This window comes from Pteronotus mesoamericanus, unplaced genomic scaffold (genome assembly GCF_021234165.1).
Source record: "Pteronotus mesoamericanus isolate MK-2021 breed Mesoamerican mustached bat unplaced genomic scaffold, CSHL_Meso_final scaffold_83, whole genome shotgun sequence".
Lineage (NCBI taxonomy): Eukaryota > Metazoa > Chordata > Mammalia > Chiroptera > Mormoopidae > Pteronotus > Pteronotus mesoamericanus.
The window spans coordinates 3344582-3362615 of NW_026555328.1; the positions used below are offsets into that span (position 1 = coordinate 3344582).

Below are 18034 nucleotides of genomic sequence, written 5' to 3' on the forward strand. Positions count from 1 at the left end.
TGGACTATTCTAAAAGTGAAACAATATAAAACAAGCAAAAGGGAAAAGGGGCTAAATATACTCCTTTATTTCCCAAATGAATCAATGATCAGTGCAACGACACTATGTGGTAGAATATGTTCTTGCTGCCTTGATGGCCAAGCAACATGAATAACTTTCTTTAGAATGCAGCTCCTTCTGCTGGGTAATGAAGGTAGCAAAAAGAACAGTGCCCAGAAATGCGTGGCAAGCAGTAGGCAGTCACTACCAAGAGAGATGAGGAAGAAAACACAAAAGAGATGCATTAAGTCATTCTTAACTTCCATGTGAAAATTCCCTGAGCTATCTTCAGGGAACTTTAATTGGCAGAACTGATTGCTTAATTTTGTTGTTTTTAAAATGCCATAGGGAAAAGGAATCAATCTTATAAATGAATATAAGTACTGATTTTCCTCACTTATTATTTTTGAAGGCTCATTGCTTTTCTCACTTCTTTATAGGTATGGCTGTCTATTTGGTGTGAAGAACTAGCAACGGTGTTATTATTTATACTTGGAATTAATTTCTTATTTGATAAGAATAAGTGTATGGATAGAATAAACAACTGCATAGAAATAATTAGGGTTGATTATAAGAGAAGTACAAATGTTCATAATTCAAGAATTTTTATTTCTTCTAAATGTTAAACAAAGGAGAAATAGAAGCAAAATATTTCTTGTGATGGCCTTATATGTTTCACACGTGGTCAGTTAGTTACATACATTATAACTTTTAAAATTCTTAGAGGAAACCATTGTTGCAAAGTTTTCCAAATGAGAACACAGAGGCTCATAAAGGTTACGTTGTCTACAATTGTAGAGCTAATATGCAGTACAGTCATAATTTTTCAAATCAAATCAGCTTAGTTCCAAAACTCATGGTTGATTTTGTGAGATGAACTCTAGTATTCAGGATACCAGACGCATTTTAGCACAAAATAATTTTTTTAAAAAAGTTTTGGAAAGCACAAATATGCCTTGGTAGAGCATCATTAAAGAAGGTAAGATCTAAGACTAGGGCGTGGGCACATAGACAGGTACAACATATTTCCTTGTTCTCTTGTAAGAGTTGAGAAGAAGATAGTGGGACACTCCACTACCCACATGCACACACAGTGAAGAAAAAGGTGAGATGCTCAGAATAATATGTAGAGAAAAATAAGGCATATTTGAAGTCATTTCAGGAAAGAAGAGTAGAGGTTAGAAAAAGAAGGGGGGAGAAATAAGACAAACCAAAGATGTTATAATGCTGGGGATTAAGTACTGTAAAGCAGCCCGTGGAAAAAAAAATCCTCTGTGGTTAAGATACAGGAGGGGAATTTAAAAAATACATATGCTCAATATTTAAATTTAATTATTTTATTCTTTTGCAACAAATGCTATCTTCCAGCTACATTCCATAGAATTGCAATGTGTACGTGTGTGTTTGTGATTTTGGATTTCTAAATGACATGGAATAAATGAATAGGAAGTTTAAGGCAACTTTAAAATGTCTCAAAAGGTGAACAGTGGGGTTTTCTAGGTATGATCATCACAATTTTTAAGTAACAGCACGGTCCTTGGGCATAACCTATGACAGAGTAATTAAATTCAAAATAATAATTATCACTGCATATAATTTTATCTTACATAAAAATCAGCCTTATAGTGTCTTGAATACTGATCCTAGAGATTTGTTATTAATTGAAAAATAATTTTAATTCATGCAAGAGTAAAATAAAATAATAGTTAAGCAATTTAGAGTTCAATTCTCATTTGTATACAACTCTGAAGTGGTATATTATTTCAGTGTTGTCACAATTTTAGGAGCTTCAGCTTATTAACTCATTTCTCTGCCATCTCATCCACAGGATCCAGGGAGACTCAGCACTACACCTATATTATAGCTGTGGGAAGCAGAGCAGGGGAAGGAGAGAGCAAGCCTCTGGTATAAAAGGATAGAAAATACTGTGCATGTTGTGCAAAATCACACTATTCCATTCCCTTTTCTTGGCTAGAACTTACTCTTTGGTTGTAGCAAATCTAGTTTGAGGGTAAGCAAAGGAAAGGGAATTTTTTGGCTATTTTTTTTTTGTTGTTTACTATGGTTTTGCCGTTTTTTTTGTTTTTTTTTTTTAAGTGTTGCCTTATAAAGACTAGCTCTGGATCCACGAAACAAGTGCTTGGGGGAGGCTCTAGCACAGGCCTTGTCATTTCCCAGTGGTTGGTATGAGCACTTTGCTCTTTAATCTGTTTTCACAAGTAGAGACGAATATGCTGGACTAAGTCATTTCTAAGGTCTAATTCAGGTCTGATGGACTGAAAAATTAGCTTCTCCAAGCTTTATTGAATATTGGGAAAATGTTAAAAGAATTTCTGAAAGTTTCCCTGTATTTTATATTGATTCCTCTCCATGATAAAAGATTTACAATTGTTCAATTTTTAAAGATTTTTCTTTTTTCAGTTTCTTCCTCAAATAGCATCTTGTCAGTCTAAAATAGGAAGTACTGACTTTTCATAGCCTACAAAGAATGAATTAAATTTATCACTCAGTGCTGATTGACAAAAAAACCTAAGGGATATTCTCTGGTATGACCAGAAAGAAAGAATTGTTATCAGGAAAAGAACTTCTGGTACAAGGTTCTCAATTTCTAATTAAGTTTTCTGTTAAGTTGTCTGGTAAATTTATTTAGATAAGTGGTATTTGTTTATTGCCACTGAGTAGCAAAATCTAGGATAAAAAAAATTAATGTAGGGTTAAGTAAAAAGCTGAAAACAGACAAAGTAGGAAAGGATATGGGTAGGAATGTGTGGCAAGCACCAAAAAATCACATAAATAAAGAGAAATAAAAGGTCAGTTAGCAAAAAAATAAAATAAAATTGAAGCTAACTGTTGACTGAGACCCAGAGCTACTTTGAATGGGTTTGGTAACATTTAATTAGATCCTGTTTTAATTAAACTATGTCTAGTGTCTCTAGGGGAGAAATAGTCATAGAAAAGAAAGGAAAAAAATGCAGAGAAAAAAGGAACAAAGTAATGTCTTAAGAAAATATTAATTTCTTTTCCATTTAAAAAATTTCTGAACTTATCCAAAGTTCTCACTTCCCTTTGAAGAAAGCTATGAGAAGAAACTTCACCTCAGTGACTGAGTTCATTCTACTCGGACTGACCGATCACCTGGAACTGCAGATTCTCCTCTTCCTGCTGTTTCTGGCTATTTACGTGGCCACAGTGGCTGCGAACCTGGGCATGATTGTACTCATCCAGGTCAATGTCCGGCTCCACACACCCATGTACTTTTTCCTGAGCCACTTATCTTTTGTGGATCTGTGCTTCTCCTCCAATGTGACCCCAAAGATGCTGGAGATTTTCTTGTCCGAGAAGACCACCATTTCCTATTCTGCTTGTCTGATGCAGTGTTACCTTTTTATAGCCTTGGTCCACGTGGAAATCTATATCCTGGCTGTGATGGCCTTTGATCGGTACATGGCCATCTGCAACCCTCTGCTTTATGACATTAAAATGTCCAAGAGCATGTGCATGTCCCTCATCACAGTGCCTTATGTGTATGGAGCACTCACTGGGCTGATGGAGACCATGTGGACCTACAGCCTGGCCTTCTGTGGCTCCAATGAGATTAATCACTTCTACTGTGCTGACCCACCCCTGATTAAGCTGGCTTGCTCTGACACCACCAACAAAGAAACATCAATGTTTGTTGTGGCTGGATGTAACCTTTCCTTTTCTCTCCTCATCATCCTGATTTCTTATCTTTATATTTTTCCTGCTATCTTGAGAATTCGTTCCACAGAAAGCAGGCGCAAAGCTTTCTCTACTTGTGGCTCTCACCTGACAGTTGTTATTATATTCTATGCAACACTCTTCTTCATGTATCTTAGACCCCCTTCAAAGGAATCTGTGGAACAGGGGAAAATGGTGGCTGTATTTTATACCTCAGTAATCCCCATGTTAAACCCCATGATTTATAGCCTTAGAAATAAAGATGTGAAGGAAGCATTTGCCAGAGAGCTGTTAAGGAAAAACATATTTCCCTAGAAGACATCAGTATTCTTTTGGTTTCAAAATGTTTTCTAGACCTTTTTTCTAAATTAGAGGACAAAATTTATGGTAAGGTGAGAAATGTGGTACACCAATAAAAAACACTACAATTTTTTATGTATTTGTTTACTTTTATTTATATTTTATTTTTTATTAAATTTATTGGGGTAGCATTGGTTAATAAAATTATATAGGTTTCAGGGATATAATTCTATAACACATCATAAGTATATTATACAATATTACATGATCACCACCTGAAGTCATGTCTCCTTCCATCGCCACTTACCCCCCTTTATCCTCTTCTACCTCCTTCTACCCCCATTAATCTCTGTAATCACCTCACTGTTGTCAGTGTCTATGAGTCTTTTTCTTTGCTTAATCCCTTCACTTATTTTTACCTAATCCCCAATCCCCCTCACCTCTGATAGCTGTCAGTCTGTTTGCTGTATCTATGAGTATGCTTCTGTTTTGTTTGTTAGTTTATTTTGTTCATTAGATCCCACATATAAGTGGGGATATATCAAACTAAAAAGTTTTTTGCAAGGCAAGGGAAACTGTCAACAAAATGAAAAGACAACCCTCTGTCTTTTCTTAGCTCTGGGTCTCAGTCAACAGGAAGGAAATATTTGTCAACATATGTGATAAGGGCTTAATATCTAAAGTGTGTAAGAAACTTATACAACTCAACACCAAAAAACCAAGCAGTCCAAATAAGAAATGGCCAAAGAATCTGAATAGACATTTTTCCAAAGGGGACATACAGATGGACAACAGACAAGTGAAAGGATGCTTAACGTCACTAATCATCAGAGAAAAGTAAATTAAAACCAAAATGAGATATCCCCTCACACCTCTCAGAATGGCTACCATCAATAAATCAACAAATGAGTGCTAGTGAGAATGTGGAAAACAGGAAACCCTCACATACTCTTCATGGGAATGCAGATGGATGCAGCCACTGTGTGAAGCAGTATGGAGTTAACTCAAAAAAATAAAAAAATGAAACTGTTTATGACCCAGCCATTCTACTTCCAGGAATATATCCAGAGAAACCCAAAACACTAATTCAAAAGAATATATGCCCCCCATGATCATTGCAGTGCTATTTACAACAGCCAAGATTTGAAGCAGCCCAAGAGCTCACCAGTAGATGAGTAGATAAAAACGCTGTGGTACATTTACACAATGAAGTACTACTTGGCTATAAAAAAAAAAAATCATACCTTTTAATACAGCATGGATAGATCTGGAAAGTGTTATGCTATGTGAAATAAATCATTCAGAGAAAGACAAGTACCATATGATTTCACTTATACAATCTCGTGAACATTGCATATTTATTTATTTTTTAAAAGATTTTATTTGTTTATTGTTAGAGAGGGGAAGGGAAGGAGAGAGGGAAAGAAACAACAATATGTGGTTGCCTCTCATGTGCCCACCACTTGGGACCTGGCCCGTTACCCAGACATATGCCCTGACTGGGAATCGAACTGGCAATCCTCTGGTTTATAGGCCGGTACTCAATCCACTGAGCCCACCACCCAAAGCTGAACACTGCATTTTTAAAACTTTAATGATTTTTTAAAAATTCAAACACAAAAAGTAAAACTTTTATTATAAAAGGTTATATGTTTGTACTTGTTATTCATTTTGTTCGCTAGTTTAAATTTTTTTTTACCTTTTGCATACATGATAGCATTTATACTTCTCTTTTGGGTTTAGGTGTGTGTGGTTATTTCTGAGCAATGAGACAGATTAAAATTCATATGTGTCACTTCTCAGTGGAGCATATAATTATTGGTGAGAGAAACCTTCAGTGGGTATTTTTTTTTTCCCATGGTGACCAGCAAGATTTAAGATTTAACATTTAAGCACAGCTTCTTGAATGAGGAGATGTGGAATAGAACCCACTGTCAACTCACAAAAGAAATGTAGAATTTTGTGTGATTCTTTTTCATTTCCATCCATCTCAAGATTCATGCCACCTGTTAAAATATTCACTTCAACCCCTTGTTGCTGAAAAAACAAACAAACAAAAAATATCTCTTCACATTGAGACATAATGATATGGTGGGCAAAGGACTGATTTTGGATTTATTTAGGTCTGATTCTAAATCTCATTTTATTATTTACATTTGAGTTGGGTAAGCTTAGAATAGCTACCCTGTGGGATCACTTTATTCAACCATAAACCATGATTAGTGACACTCATTTCATGAGATTATTGTGAATATCAAATATTATTTGTAAGATAACTTTCAAACTACATTGTGAGGCAATTATGCTCCAAGTTCAATTTTGGACTCACTTTTAGGAAACTTTTCCAAACACTGGAGGCATGATAGAAACTGTAAATTAAATGTAGTCCTTCATATAATTAACATACACTTGTTGATTGTTGTCTATGCCATTGTAATTGGTAGTTATCAGTCTCACATTCCATGTGTTTTTCTTCTGGAAACTCATCATTCATACCTAGTATTATTTACTTAAGTATCCTATAAATGTGCAGACTCCTTGAGAGGAAGAATATATTTTTCATATTTGTATTCTGAAGAGTAAACAGCATTGAACTTTCCACTAAGTACATATTTTGTGTGAGTTAAAGGACAAACAACATAGGAAGTAAGTTAGAGAAACTGAAGTATGAAGGCAATTACCTGAATTCAGTTTCATGATAAATTGTGTCCCCAGAAGATTGCAAATTTGGCTATCCTCTAAATAATTGTCTAAATATTTCACTACTATTCATAGCAGGCAAATGGTTTAAATTTCAATGAAATATGCAATATGGAATTGAGAAAGTATAGTACTACCAATTAGTACTTCTCCTCATGAAAATCCTGCCCACTGGGATTTCATTTTTAATTGCTTCTTGAAACAGTTGAGGATTCTCCTGAGATAAATGTGGATGTCAATAAGTTGGGTATAAATCCTATAGTACTGGCAAGAATTTGACCTTTGTGGTCACTAAGAAGACACTCATATTTTTACAGGTAGGAGAGGAAATGTGTTCACTTCTTAGTTTTCAATGTCTAGCAATTTATGTATTCACTTATTTAAATGGCATACTTTTTAGATATCCATGTGTTAAAATAGGTAGTTTCATGGGAAATTTGCACACAGTGCATTGTTAATGAGAGAAAATCTATAGGTGCTTACTCAGTTCTGCATTTCTCTTTATGTTACCAGTGTTTTTGAATCATCCTGGTAGAATTTGGTACTATGGATCTCCAACAGCTGTTTCAGTAATATTCGTTTCAAATAATATTCTTTTCGTGTTTTCCTCAGTGTCTGGGTGTCTACTGTCATCAATTTCCACAAGAAAAAAACAATTAAAAAAAACTTTAGGCCCATGTAGTTTGTTAATGGTTTAAAACGTTTCTGACTTCTCAGAAGTAAAGTGTAAGTTCAAATAAGCCTTTTCTTGTAAACACTAAACATACAAAGTTAGCTTCTGTGTATGCAGCTATGAGGTTTAGACTAAAAGATCTCTAAGTTCTCTATGGTTCCCTTATTTATAAGATTTTGAATTCTTTTCCAATATCCTGTTTCTGTCTAGGTCATGTCTTCCCCTCCCCCGCCCCCCCACAGCCCGTGTTTGTATTCCAAGGGAATTCTTTTTCAGCATATCTTTTTTTTTCCAACCCAGATACTCGAAATATGAGTCAGTCTGATTATACTCAGAGAAATGAACTAAGTCTCAAAGACCTTACAACAATTAATGAGAAGGATTCTCTGTTTTGTCAGGTTCTACATGCAGTCACTTGACTCATCATCACAGTTGCTAACTACATGGGAGTGTCTGCTGTGTTTTATGATGTTTTACAGCAGTCTGCTAGGTCTCCCATGGACTGTGTTTTTGTATTAGTTGTCTCTGCCATAACCCCACAATTCTAGAATTAAAATATGGTTAATGATAATAGTTTCCACTAAAAATGATGTGTCTATAACCAGTGAGATCTGAGCAAAATTGCAAAGTTCTTAGGTATTAAGTCAGTGCTATAATCTAGATCTTGAACTGGAGAACTTGCTCATGGGCAGAGAATTCAAATCAAAAGCTCTTGGCTTCCCTCTTGCCAATTGAATCACAATACCTACACACGAACCTAGATTCTTGGCACAAATTTCCTCCTGTTTTAAGTGAGGGCACTGATACTTTGACTGTCTGCCTTTCTTCTGTTTCCCATCTGTTATTTTTGTTAGCATGTTTCATGTGTCCCTATCATCTATACTTCAAAAAAAAAAAAAAAAAGAGCCAATTCTAGTTTAAGATCCTATTTTATTCATATTTGTTTTTTTCCAGTAGCTTGCAGTGCAATCATTGGTTTAGGATAAGAAGCAATAATATTAAATAAATTGAATTTTAAAATTTTTATCAACAATTATTATCTTTCCCCAAGCAGTCCATTCAGCTGACAGACAGGAAGTGATGAACTCTCCAGGGAAGTAGCATGTTAAAGAGGAAGAACGCTAAGCTGGGAATTATAATATCTGATTCCTTTGCTGGTTCTTCCACTTATGAGCTGTAAGCTAGGATCACTGTGTTAAATTTTCTGAATGTGAGTACTCACCTTGAACCTACTGCCTCTTTCTTGTCCACCATCTTACTTCTAGTATCCAGTACCATGTTTGGAACTTGAAACGTGCCCAATAATTACTTGATATACGCATTTAAACAAAAATAATCAAATGGCTTGCAAGATTTTATAAAGTGACAAAGAATTTTATGAACTATAAAATTTAATGTTAAGAAGGTGGGTACAATTATTGAAAGACCTCATACTATTTAATAACTAAGAAGATTTTAAATCAAAGATTCAGGAAACTATCTGTATTTCTTCACTGTAAAATGGTAATATATGACATCAAATAAAATAATACATACAAAGTGCTTTAATATGGTGCATTGAGTATAAGAACTTGGCAATTGTTATTGTTGTTGCTTTTCTATACCTTCAAACACAGGTGAACCAGTTCTATCAGTTTCACTTGTACTCTTAGGGAAGGTGAAAAATGAAGTACTACTCACGTTGATGTTCTGAGTCTCTTCATAGGGTCTGAGAAGTTTTACACAGCCTCTGACAAGTTTTCTGATAAGGACATTTGCTAATGTCAAAACTGTCCCATAGAAAATTATGGTTAGATACAAACTTCAATTTATGCTTCAATTTAAACTTCAGTTTTGTTATATGAAAATTTGTTAGTAAGTTTGTACTTGGTGAGATATATAATACATCAGTAAGTCATTGAACTAGGAAATACGAGATGAAAGTCTGATATCCATCAACTTATCTCCTTACAACTCATTTTCTTAGTGTTCAGAGTGAACTTTACATGTGTTATTTTCAAGGTGCTTACTAACTTTCAGTGTGGATATAAGAAAGAATGCAGACAAAATTTCTGAGCATTTCTAAATTTATATTACAATATTTTTTGACAGATAAGTTAGATTTTTTAATTTCCCAAAGTATTGAGGTACTTAAATTTATAATTTTATCTTTAGCCTCCAACTTAACTGTGTAGTGTGATTACAAATGCAACCTGAATGAAAATCATTTGTTGAAAATTTAACTTGCTTTATGGTATATATGTTCATACCTAATTATGGAAATACCCCTGAGATAACATAACTAAGGCCTTTTGGATCTTTTTACAATATGTAACCTGATACAGTACTCAGTGATTAAAAACCTTTTATATCTCTTCTTAGATAATCAAACAAATGCCTTTCATATGAAACAAAGAAATGTCCAGAAGAAACTATACTGAAGTGACAGAATTTATTCTCTTGGGCTTAACAAGTTGTCCAGAGTTGCAAGTTCCTTTCTTTGTGTTGTTCCTCGTGGTCTACATAGTCACTGTGATAGGAAACTTGGGCATGATTGTTTTAATTAAAATTGATTCTTGACTTCACACTCCCATGTACTTTTTTCTCTCAAGTTTGTCTGTTTTAGACCTGTGTTTCTCCACAAGTGTCACTCCCAAAATGCTAGAAAATTTCTTATCGGAGGAGACCATCTCATATATAGGTTGTTTGGTGCAATGCTATATTGTCATTGCTGTGGTCCTCACAGAGCACGGCATGCTGGCTGTCATGGCCTATGACCGCTACATGGCCATCTGCAATCCACTGCTCTACAGTAGCAAGATGTCCAAGCAAGTCTGTGTTCACCTGGTCATTGTCCCTTATGTCTATGGCTTCCTCCTTAGTGTGATGGAGACCTTGAGGACCTACAACCTCTCTTTCTGTGGCGCTAATGAAATTAATCATTTCTACTGTGCTGATCCTCCTCTTATCAAACTGGCATGTTCTGACACCTACAGCAAAGAGTTATCAATGTACATAGTCGCTGGCTACAGCAATGTCCAGTCCCTCCTGATCATTCTCACATCCTACATGTTCATCCTTGTCGCTATCCTTAGAAGCCATTCTGCAGAAGGAAGAAAGAAAGCTTTTTCCACATGTGGCTCTCACCTGACAGTGCTCATAATTTTCTATGGAACCCTCTTCTGCATGCATCTGAGACGTCCCACAGAGGAGTCCGTGGAACAGAGCAAAATGGTAGCTGTGTTTTACACCACAGTGATCCCCATGCTGAACCCCATGATCTACAGTCTGAAGAACAAGGATGTGAAAGAGGCCATGAACAAAGTGATGAGCAGAATATATGTCAAAAATTAGAATAAAGTTGAGTTAATTTCATCCCCTATGTTATATTTGTCAGCAGATTTTGGCTCAGTACATAGCTAAAGACCTTTTATAAAAGATAAAGGCTGTGCATTGAAAAGAAAAGAAGAAAGACTCAAATTCAAAGATGGACCCATTTCTTTTGATGTAAGGAGTGAGGGTAACTCAAACTTCAAACATTAGCTAATCAAAAATTCAAAGCACACTAATTGAAATTGTTCAAATACTTAGCTAGAATGAACAGATTTTGTTTATCTTATTAAAAATGAAGTAGATGAATTTGGGAAATACCAATTTGCTTATTTAGAGAGTTAATTGGGGCAGAAAATAATATATTTTATTTAATTTTGACATGAATGAAGACATAAAATGGTCTCACTAAAGGCTGTGAGATTCCATGATGTTAAATGCCTTTTTCAATGTGCAGGACAGGTCTGTTCAGCAACAACTACTTTAAAATAACAATCCTATTGTATTTAATCCCTTTTCAATGTTGTGGCTTTTAAGAGACACAACATGATGTCTCTCTTTTACAGATTCTAGTAACTTCCATAATTCAACCCCAAAGTTGTCAAGCACCACACTGTGCATGTCTCTCATGCCCCTGCCAAGAGTGTTCAGTCTGAATAAAGAGTAGGTGGAGTTAGTGGATGGAGATGCCATTTTGAAAGCTCAGTGCTCCAGATTCCACTTAACAAATTAAAATGATGTTCAGAAATCAACAGAGACAAGAGGGAAGGAGGTGGGGTGGGGACAAGGAAGGGAAGGGGAACATGAAGGGGAATGTATTTGAAAAAATAAATTAAAATAAAATAAAAAAAAAAGTAAAATGATGTCCATGTGAAATGTTATGTACATTTGTGATGATACAGTACTTAAATACTTTAAAATATTTTTGTATTTGAAAGAAATAAAATATTTAGGCTGTTCTCTCTTATTAACAATAACCTGACCTGTCATGATAATATTAACATGCTTTGATATCTCTCTTGTATCTCATTTCACGAATTACCAGCACAAAATTTTACAACTAAGACTTTCTTAAGTGCTCTTTGTCCTCAGATAACTAAATAAATAACCTGATGTTTTTTTCCTCAACTTTATTTATTTTTTCATATGCATTTGTCTCTGCCTACCCCCCACCACTTTCCCTTGCCCCCTCCCTCCTTCCCTCCCTCAGCTCTTCCCCTTTGGTTTTGTCCACGAGTCCTTGCTATATGTTCCTTGACTTTCCCCTTCCCTTCCTTTTCCCCCTCCCCGCCCTTCCCTCTTATCTCTGTTGGTTTCTTTTCCTTTCAGTGTTGTTGGTCTTATTTTCCTTGCATCTTTGTATTGTTGGTTAGGTTCCACTTAGAGGTTGAGATCATATGGTATTTGTCTTTCACCCCCTGGCTTATTTCGCTTAGCATAATGCTCTCCAGTTCCATCCATGCTGTCACGAAGTTTAGTAGTTCTTTTTTTCTTTCTGCTGCGTAGTATTCCATTGTGTAAATGTACCATAATTTTTTGATCCAATCATCTACTGATGGGCATTTATAAATAACTTGATGTTTTGATGTAGACAATACATAACTACAGAGATGTAATTCACAGATTTAAAGTATATGTTTAAGTAATTGCAGATTTATCTGCAAAGGTATAAATATAAAATTATATTGATGCAATATGAGGACAAATGTTTTCCTTGTCTGTTTTTGAGTTTTTATTTTTCCCAAGGGAAACACAAAATGCATATGAACTCATTTCCACATATACACACATATATTATGGGCAGCTCTTTAAAGTTATTTACATGTAAACAAATGGCTGTTTTAGATTAAATTGTAATATTACTGTGTCTCTAGTTACAAACCTTAAACTCCCTAAAGAATTTAAGATCCAAATTAACATTACTTTTGGAGTGTGTTAAAAGTACTTTCTTTTGAAATTAAAATCATTTATTATAGAACTGTTGGTATGCCATGTTATAATATATTTCACAGTGTAATTTTACAGCATTTTAGAATTTGTAATCTGTTAGCAGGTAAATTTGGATAATCTTTGTTACTTCTGCTTTTCACAGGTGAAATGTTTTCCCAAATGACTTTTTGGGGGAATTCCTTTAATGTTACATGAAAATAATCATGTAACCCAAGGTCAGTGGTTAAATTGTGTTCCTCATTTTAAATTAATCAAGAGTGTGGGGATTGCCTTAGGGAGGGGGACACGTGGAGGCTGCTTCGAAGTGGGCAAAGGGGAGGAAAATGGAGACATTTCTAATAGTGTCAACAATAAAAATAAAGTTTAAAAAAACAGAGGGAGAAAGATACAATAATTAAATCACTGAAACTTTAAAATATTAATTTGTGGGTGACCTTGGAATATTCAACGTTTGTTATTCATCTAGCTAATTTTTAGGTTGTAGTCTGTTATCTCCAATGTCTCTTCTGGTTCATAGTTTTCATGAGTTGGCAGAACTTAAAGAAATTTTGACAGCTGAAAATTCAGGATATTTCTTTATTTATATAATCTTTATATATATTTTTTCCATTAACATTTAGTCTCCTTATAGCCCCCTCCCCCCAGCAATCACCACTCTGTTGTCCATGTCCATGAGCCCTTTTTCCTTTTTGTTCAATCCCTCCACCCCTTAACTTCCCGTCAACTAGCAGTCTGTAAAATGCTTTTTAAAATAGATTTTATTGTTACACTAATTTCTGCATTTATAAACTTTGTTTTATTTGAGCATCTCCAACACAAAGTGTATTTACCTCTTTGTTACTCTTTCGTGCTCTCTCTGCCTCTAACACACACACATACACACTATTTACTTCTTTGCAAAGCTGCATTTTCTTGAAAGAGTACATAATAAATCATAATAACCTGGTGCTGGAAAGTTCATCTGATGTATTTTCTCCATAATAAATTATGAGGAACTCAGGAATTCTGGGTACTTGGGAAATGAGGATTCAGAAAAAAACCTTGCCTGAGCACAATTATGTCCATAATTTTTCAGATTAAATTGAGCTGTTATACAGTTTAGAGTTTATGAACAAGCTAGGGTAGAATTCTGGATCTTTAACTTGCTACTTATCTAAACTTGGTAGAAAAACAATCTCATAGCTACTTTCCATATGCATATTTTTATTTTCAACATATGGATATTAGTCACAGCTATAGAGGTGGTGATATCACACTTGTAAAGTGTTTAGAGGTGGGTCTGCCTAACTTCAGTTTTTTGAGTGTGTCACATGAGACAGGCAGTGTTCTGAGAGCTTTCCCTATGTCATCTGAGATCATTGAGTCACACAGTAGGATAGTAGTTTCTCTATTATACAGATAAGTACTGAGGCTCAGAATTGTTACTTTTCCAAGGTCATGTAGTTACAGTGGTAGAGCCAAGGTGTGATTCCTGATATGTCTAACTTCAAAGTTGATGCTTTACTGACTTTAAGAAAAGTTTAAACTCCATGAAGTCAAATTGCTTTACAATCGACTACATCACCAAGACCTTTACTTGCACTCATTCTTCCTAAATATTTCCAAGTGATCTAAACTTCTGATGCATCTGGTACCTGTAAACAAATAAAACAAAAACAGAAATGAACAACATGAGATGCATAGAGCATGAGTTGCTGTGATCATGTATCCTGACACATGATGTTTATTAGAATTGTAATACAACAGAAAAGAAAGTGACTGCCTAAAATTTTGCATGCTGTATGACAAGAATGTTTTTCTAACATGCATAATTGCCAAGTGTCAATGAAGGAGGGCAGAACCAACATGAAGGTGAGAGATTATACCATGATATCAAGAATTTGTATTTCTTAATTTTATTAAAATAATTATTCTTCCAATTAGCACCCCTTAGCTTCTCCTACTCCTGAGATGTTTCTAGAATTGTAATCATTATTCCTTTCATAATTACCTGGATATTTCCTTTGGGAGATGCTCTCTGTGTTCCAGATTCCATTATAAATTGAAAGAAATTATCATCTGCTGGTTTCCTCTGCTGAAGGTAGGTCTGCAAATTGTATTCTATGCAATATAGATGAATGCAGTCAAATCTTTTATTTTTATCCCTATTTTGAAGAGAAGACTGGGACCTTATTCGTGGGCTTATTTGTTATTAGAGTGTTTAATTTTGTGAAGTTATATTACTGGTAAATATTTTTATTTCTATTCAGAGTTTATTCAGAACATCATAAAAATGATCTTGTTATAATAAGCGTTTACAAAATTTTTTATTCCTCATTTTTACCCATTCATTATTCTCTACAAATTTCATTGATTTGCACATTGCTGTTTCAAAATATATGTTAATAAAGTCTGAGGATATTGCATCAGTAAAAATGATTGCACCTGTCATTTTTCTTCTTGGAAAATTCCAGAAAGGTTGATAAATGTGAATTTGTTTTTTTATTTATAAATAACACGTTTTATATTCCCAATTATTTTTATAGGTGATGCACACTTGTGCAATAAATTAGCTCTATCTTAGATGTGTCTTGCTTATCTGATCCGGGGTCTCTGGGATCACCTAACTGTGGAAAGGTAGGGAGGGGCAGCGGTCTGCTCTCTCTGTAGTTCAGCCTGCTCTAAGGTCACACTAAGCTCTGTCCATCAAGAGTAAAGTATTAAAAGTACAGCTTTGTTAAGTCTTGGAGGATAATCAAACTCAATTTTAAATGTGTAGAAATAGAATAATAGATTATCAAAGGGATAACAATATAAGGTTATTAAAGGGTACCTCACTGGAGTTAAATTAATTTGTTTGTACCCCAATCTGGTCAATTAGTGGATGTCTGACCCATGGAGACTTTTCTAGCTTTTCCATGCACTAGTTTCCTCATATGTAAAGCGACAATGCTAATAGAACCTGTTTCATAACCTTTGCATGCAAAAGGTTTCATAAGCATTCAATAAAAGTGAATTATTATTAATATTATAAAGTTGAGATGCTTGTCACTAGAACAATCTTTCTCAGAATTTAATAATATTGAAATATTAGAATACATTATATGAAGATCTATAGATTGGGACACTTTTTAAATAAATCATATGTGTGAATATCTGTGAATATCTATTCTATGTAACACCCAAGCAAGGCATTTTAAAGACTTCCAAAATGAACAAGATAAACTCTACTACCACAAAGCTAGTAGTCATATGTAGAGGAAGAGAAATACACACATCACACAAGGACTGAAACAAACCTAGAGGAGTAGTGTTAGTTTATGTTTTTAGATACTTTGATGCTTTTTATATGTTTTATACTTAAAACAATACAATAGTAGCATTGACCAAAGTGAAATTCTGTTCGTTAAAGAATTATGGGTTCCTCGAGTGAAGTCAGGAATGTTTACATAGAAAAATCACTGACCTTCACTCTCATCTGCCTAAGTATTTCCACACTTAAAAAAAAAAAGAACAAAATAGATGAGCTACAGTCATGGAGCTCTACAGTAAAGGGAAATATAGATCAGAACTAAAACTTCAGTACCTGTTATGTAATGTGCCCAATTCATTTCACATATGATATATTTAATTCATGTATTAAGTATTTTAGGGGTAAGAAAATAGTTTGTTGGGATTAATTAACTTCTTAGATGTGCCCTGCTAATAATTGGAGGTGCCATTATATCATCATAGAATCCATGCACTTTTTAATGTATAAAGGAGTGTCTCTAGCAATACTCTTTTTCAACATGCCAAGTTAATATTTCTTCCTCTGAGCTTTTGCATTTGCACCCACTGCTTTGTTCATATTTCTACGCAGCTGGCTACTTCTCTCTGACTCAATGGTCACTTCCTCAGAGAGGTCATTTTGACCACTCTGTCTGTACTCTGCTTCCCCTTATTTCTTATTTTTTTTTAGTGTTATACGTATATTTATATGTTTCTTTTCAGAAGCTTTAAATTACTCATCAGTCTGTAGGCTCTACATGCCTTGCTTATTTTGTGTTTCTTTTACTATTATTTATTTATTTATTTATTGTTGTCGAGTTGCAGTTGTCCCGCCTTTTCCCCCCATTGCTCTCCCCTACCCTGTCCCCACTCCACGACAACCAGTCAATTCCGACCCTCATTGTCCATGTCCATGAGTCTTCTTATCTTAACAAAAAGTACTTCTGTCACAGCAATTCCATCCCTAAATTATCTTGCTTGTATATTTGTTTATTCCTTATACGTTTTCAACAAAAATAAAGTGTAATGCAATCCAGAATCTTGTATATTTGTTCTCCCTCATATTTTCAGAATTTAGATTACTTCTCGATGTAGCAAATAGCTCTGACATGTAATTAGGTTTGATGTTTGTAAAATAAATTAATGTAGGCAATTACAAACAAAGGCCCATTTATATTTCAGCAATAAACCATTTAAGTACTATTATTATGGAGAGCTTCAATTCTCAAGATTGTGCTAATCCTCTATTTAGATCTCTGAGGACTGATGGAAAGTGTTTAGTTCTTGGAAGTGCAGTAAAACAAGAATATATTGTTTGAGAAGCTTTCTTTTGCAGTGATGTAAAATTTGGATATGAATAATAAAGCATAAAATTGATTGGTGCTCTGAAATAAGACATACTAGTTATTAAAACATGTTACCTAAACTTTACCCCATGGTATTTATCTATTGACATATTTTGATAGTGGGTGCTAGGTGATTAAACCAGTTGTAATTTACTTTTCTGAGATAACTGTACAATTGTGAGAGTCTATGCTGTTAAGTCCCTCTTACCTCATCCCTGCAAGTAGTGGCAATCAGACAAGCATAATGTTAGCTAAACGAAATAAAATATGACTAGAAATTTCATATTAGGAAACATGATATCATGTGCTGGCTTAAGTGGGACAAATATGTTAATAATTAGGTAGTAATAGCAATGTATTGAGACACTAGTTGAAGATTCTGACTACAACTTCATGTTCAAAAATCCATGTACATATGAATATAGATCTTCTTTAAAAATAGATCCATTCATATGTAATTGGATTTAGCCATTCTTTGACAACTTTCAGTCTGACTTTTGTCATATTTGTTCCCTATAATTTTAACATTAGTGTCATAATCTAGCAAAATATAAGTGTTTAATTTTAATATGTATTTGCAATTAATGTAATTTCCTCTTTTAAAGATAGAAAACTGATAAATATTGATGGCGACTACTTACAAGACCTATTAAAGAAAACAATTGTGTCTATATATTCTTATCTTGGACATTGAAAAATCCTCATTGATTTTTAAACTATTTGAATTAGAAAAAAGATAAATGTGACTCAGAATTTCAAGAATAAAACA

General features: G+C 34.4%; 2 protein-coding genes across 2 annotated transcripts; both read left to right on the forward strand.

The window, feature by feature from the left end:
* Positions 1 to 3117: 3117 nt before the first annotated feature.
* On the forward strand, positions 3118 to 4053 carry LOC129062767 (olfactory receptor 5M8-like). Its single transcript, XM_054563810.1, has one exon. It carries the CDS (start codon positions 3118 to 3120, stop codon positions 4051 to 4053), a length of 936 nt encoding a protein of 311 aa, XP_054419785.1.
* Positions 4054 to 9808: 5755 nt separating this feature from the next.
* LOC129062766 (olfactory receptor 1030-like) lies at positions 9809 to 10744 on the forward strand. The gene is given in 1 exon segment (XM_054563809.1): positions 9809 to 10744. A coding segment is annotated over 1 exon segment (936 nt).
* The last annotated feature ends 7290 nt before the right edge of the window (positions 10745 to 18034 follow it).

What these genes read in the sequence shown, in the direction of transcription:
- LOC129062767 (XM_054563810.1), top strand. Translation starts at nt 3,118, where the DNA reads ATGAGAAGAAACTTCACCTCAGTGACTGAGTTCATTCTACTCGGACTG.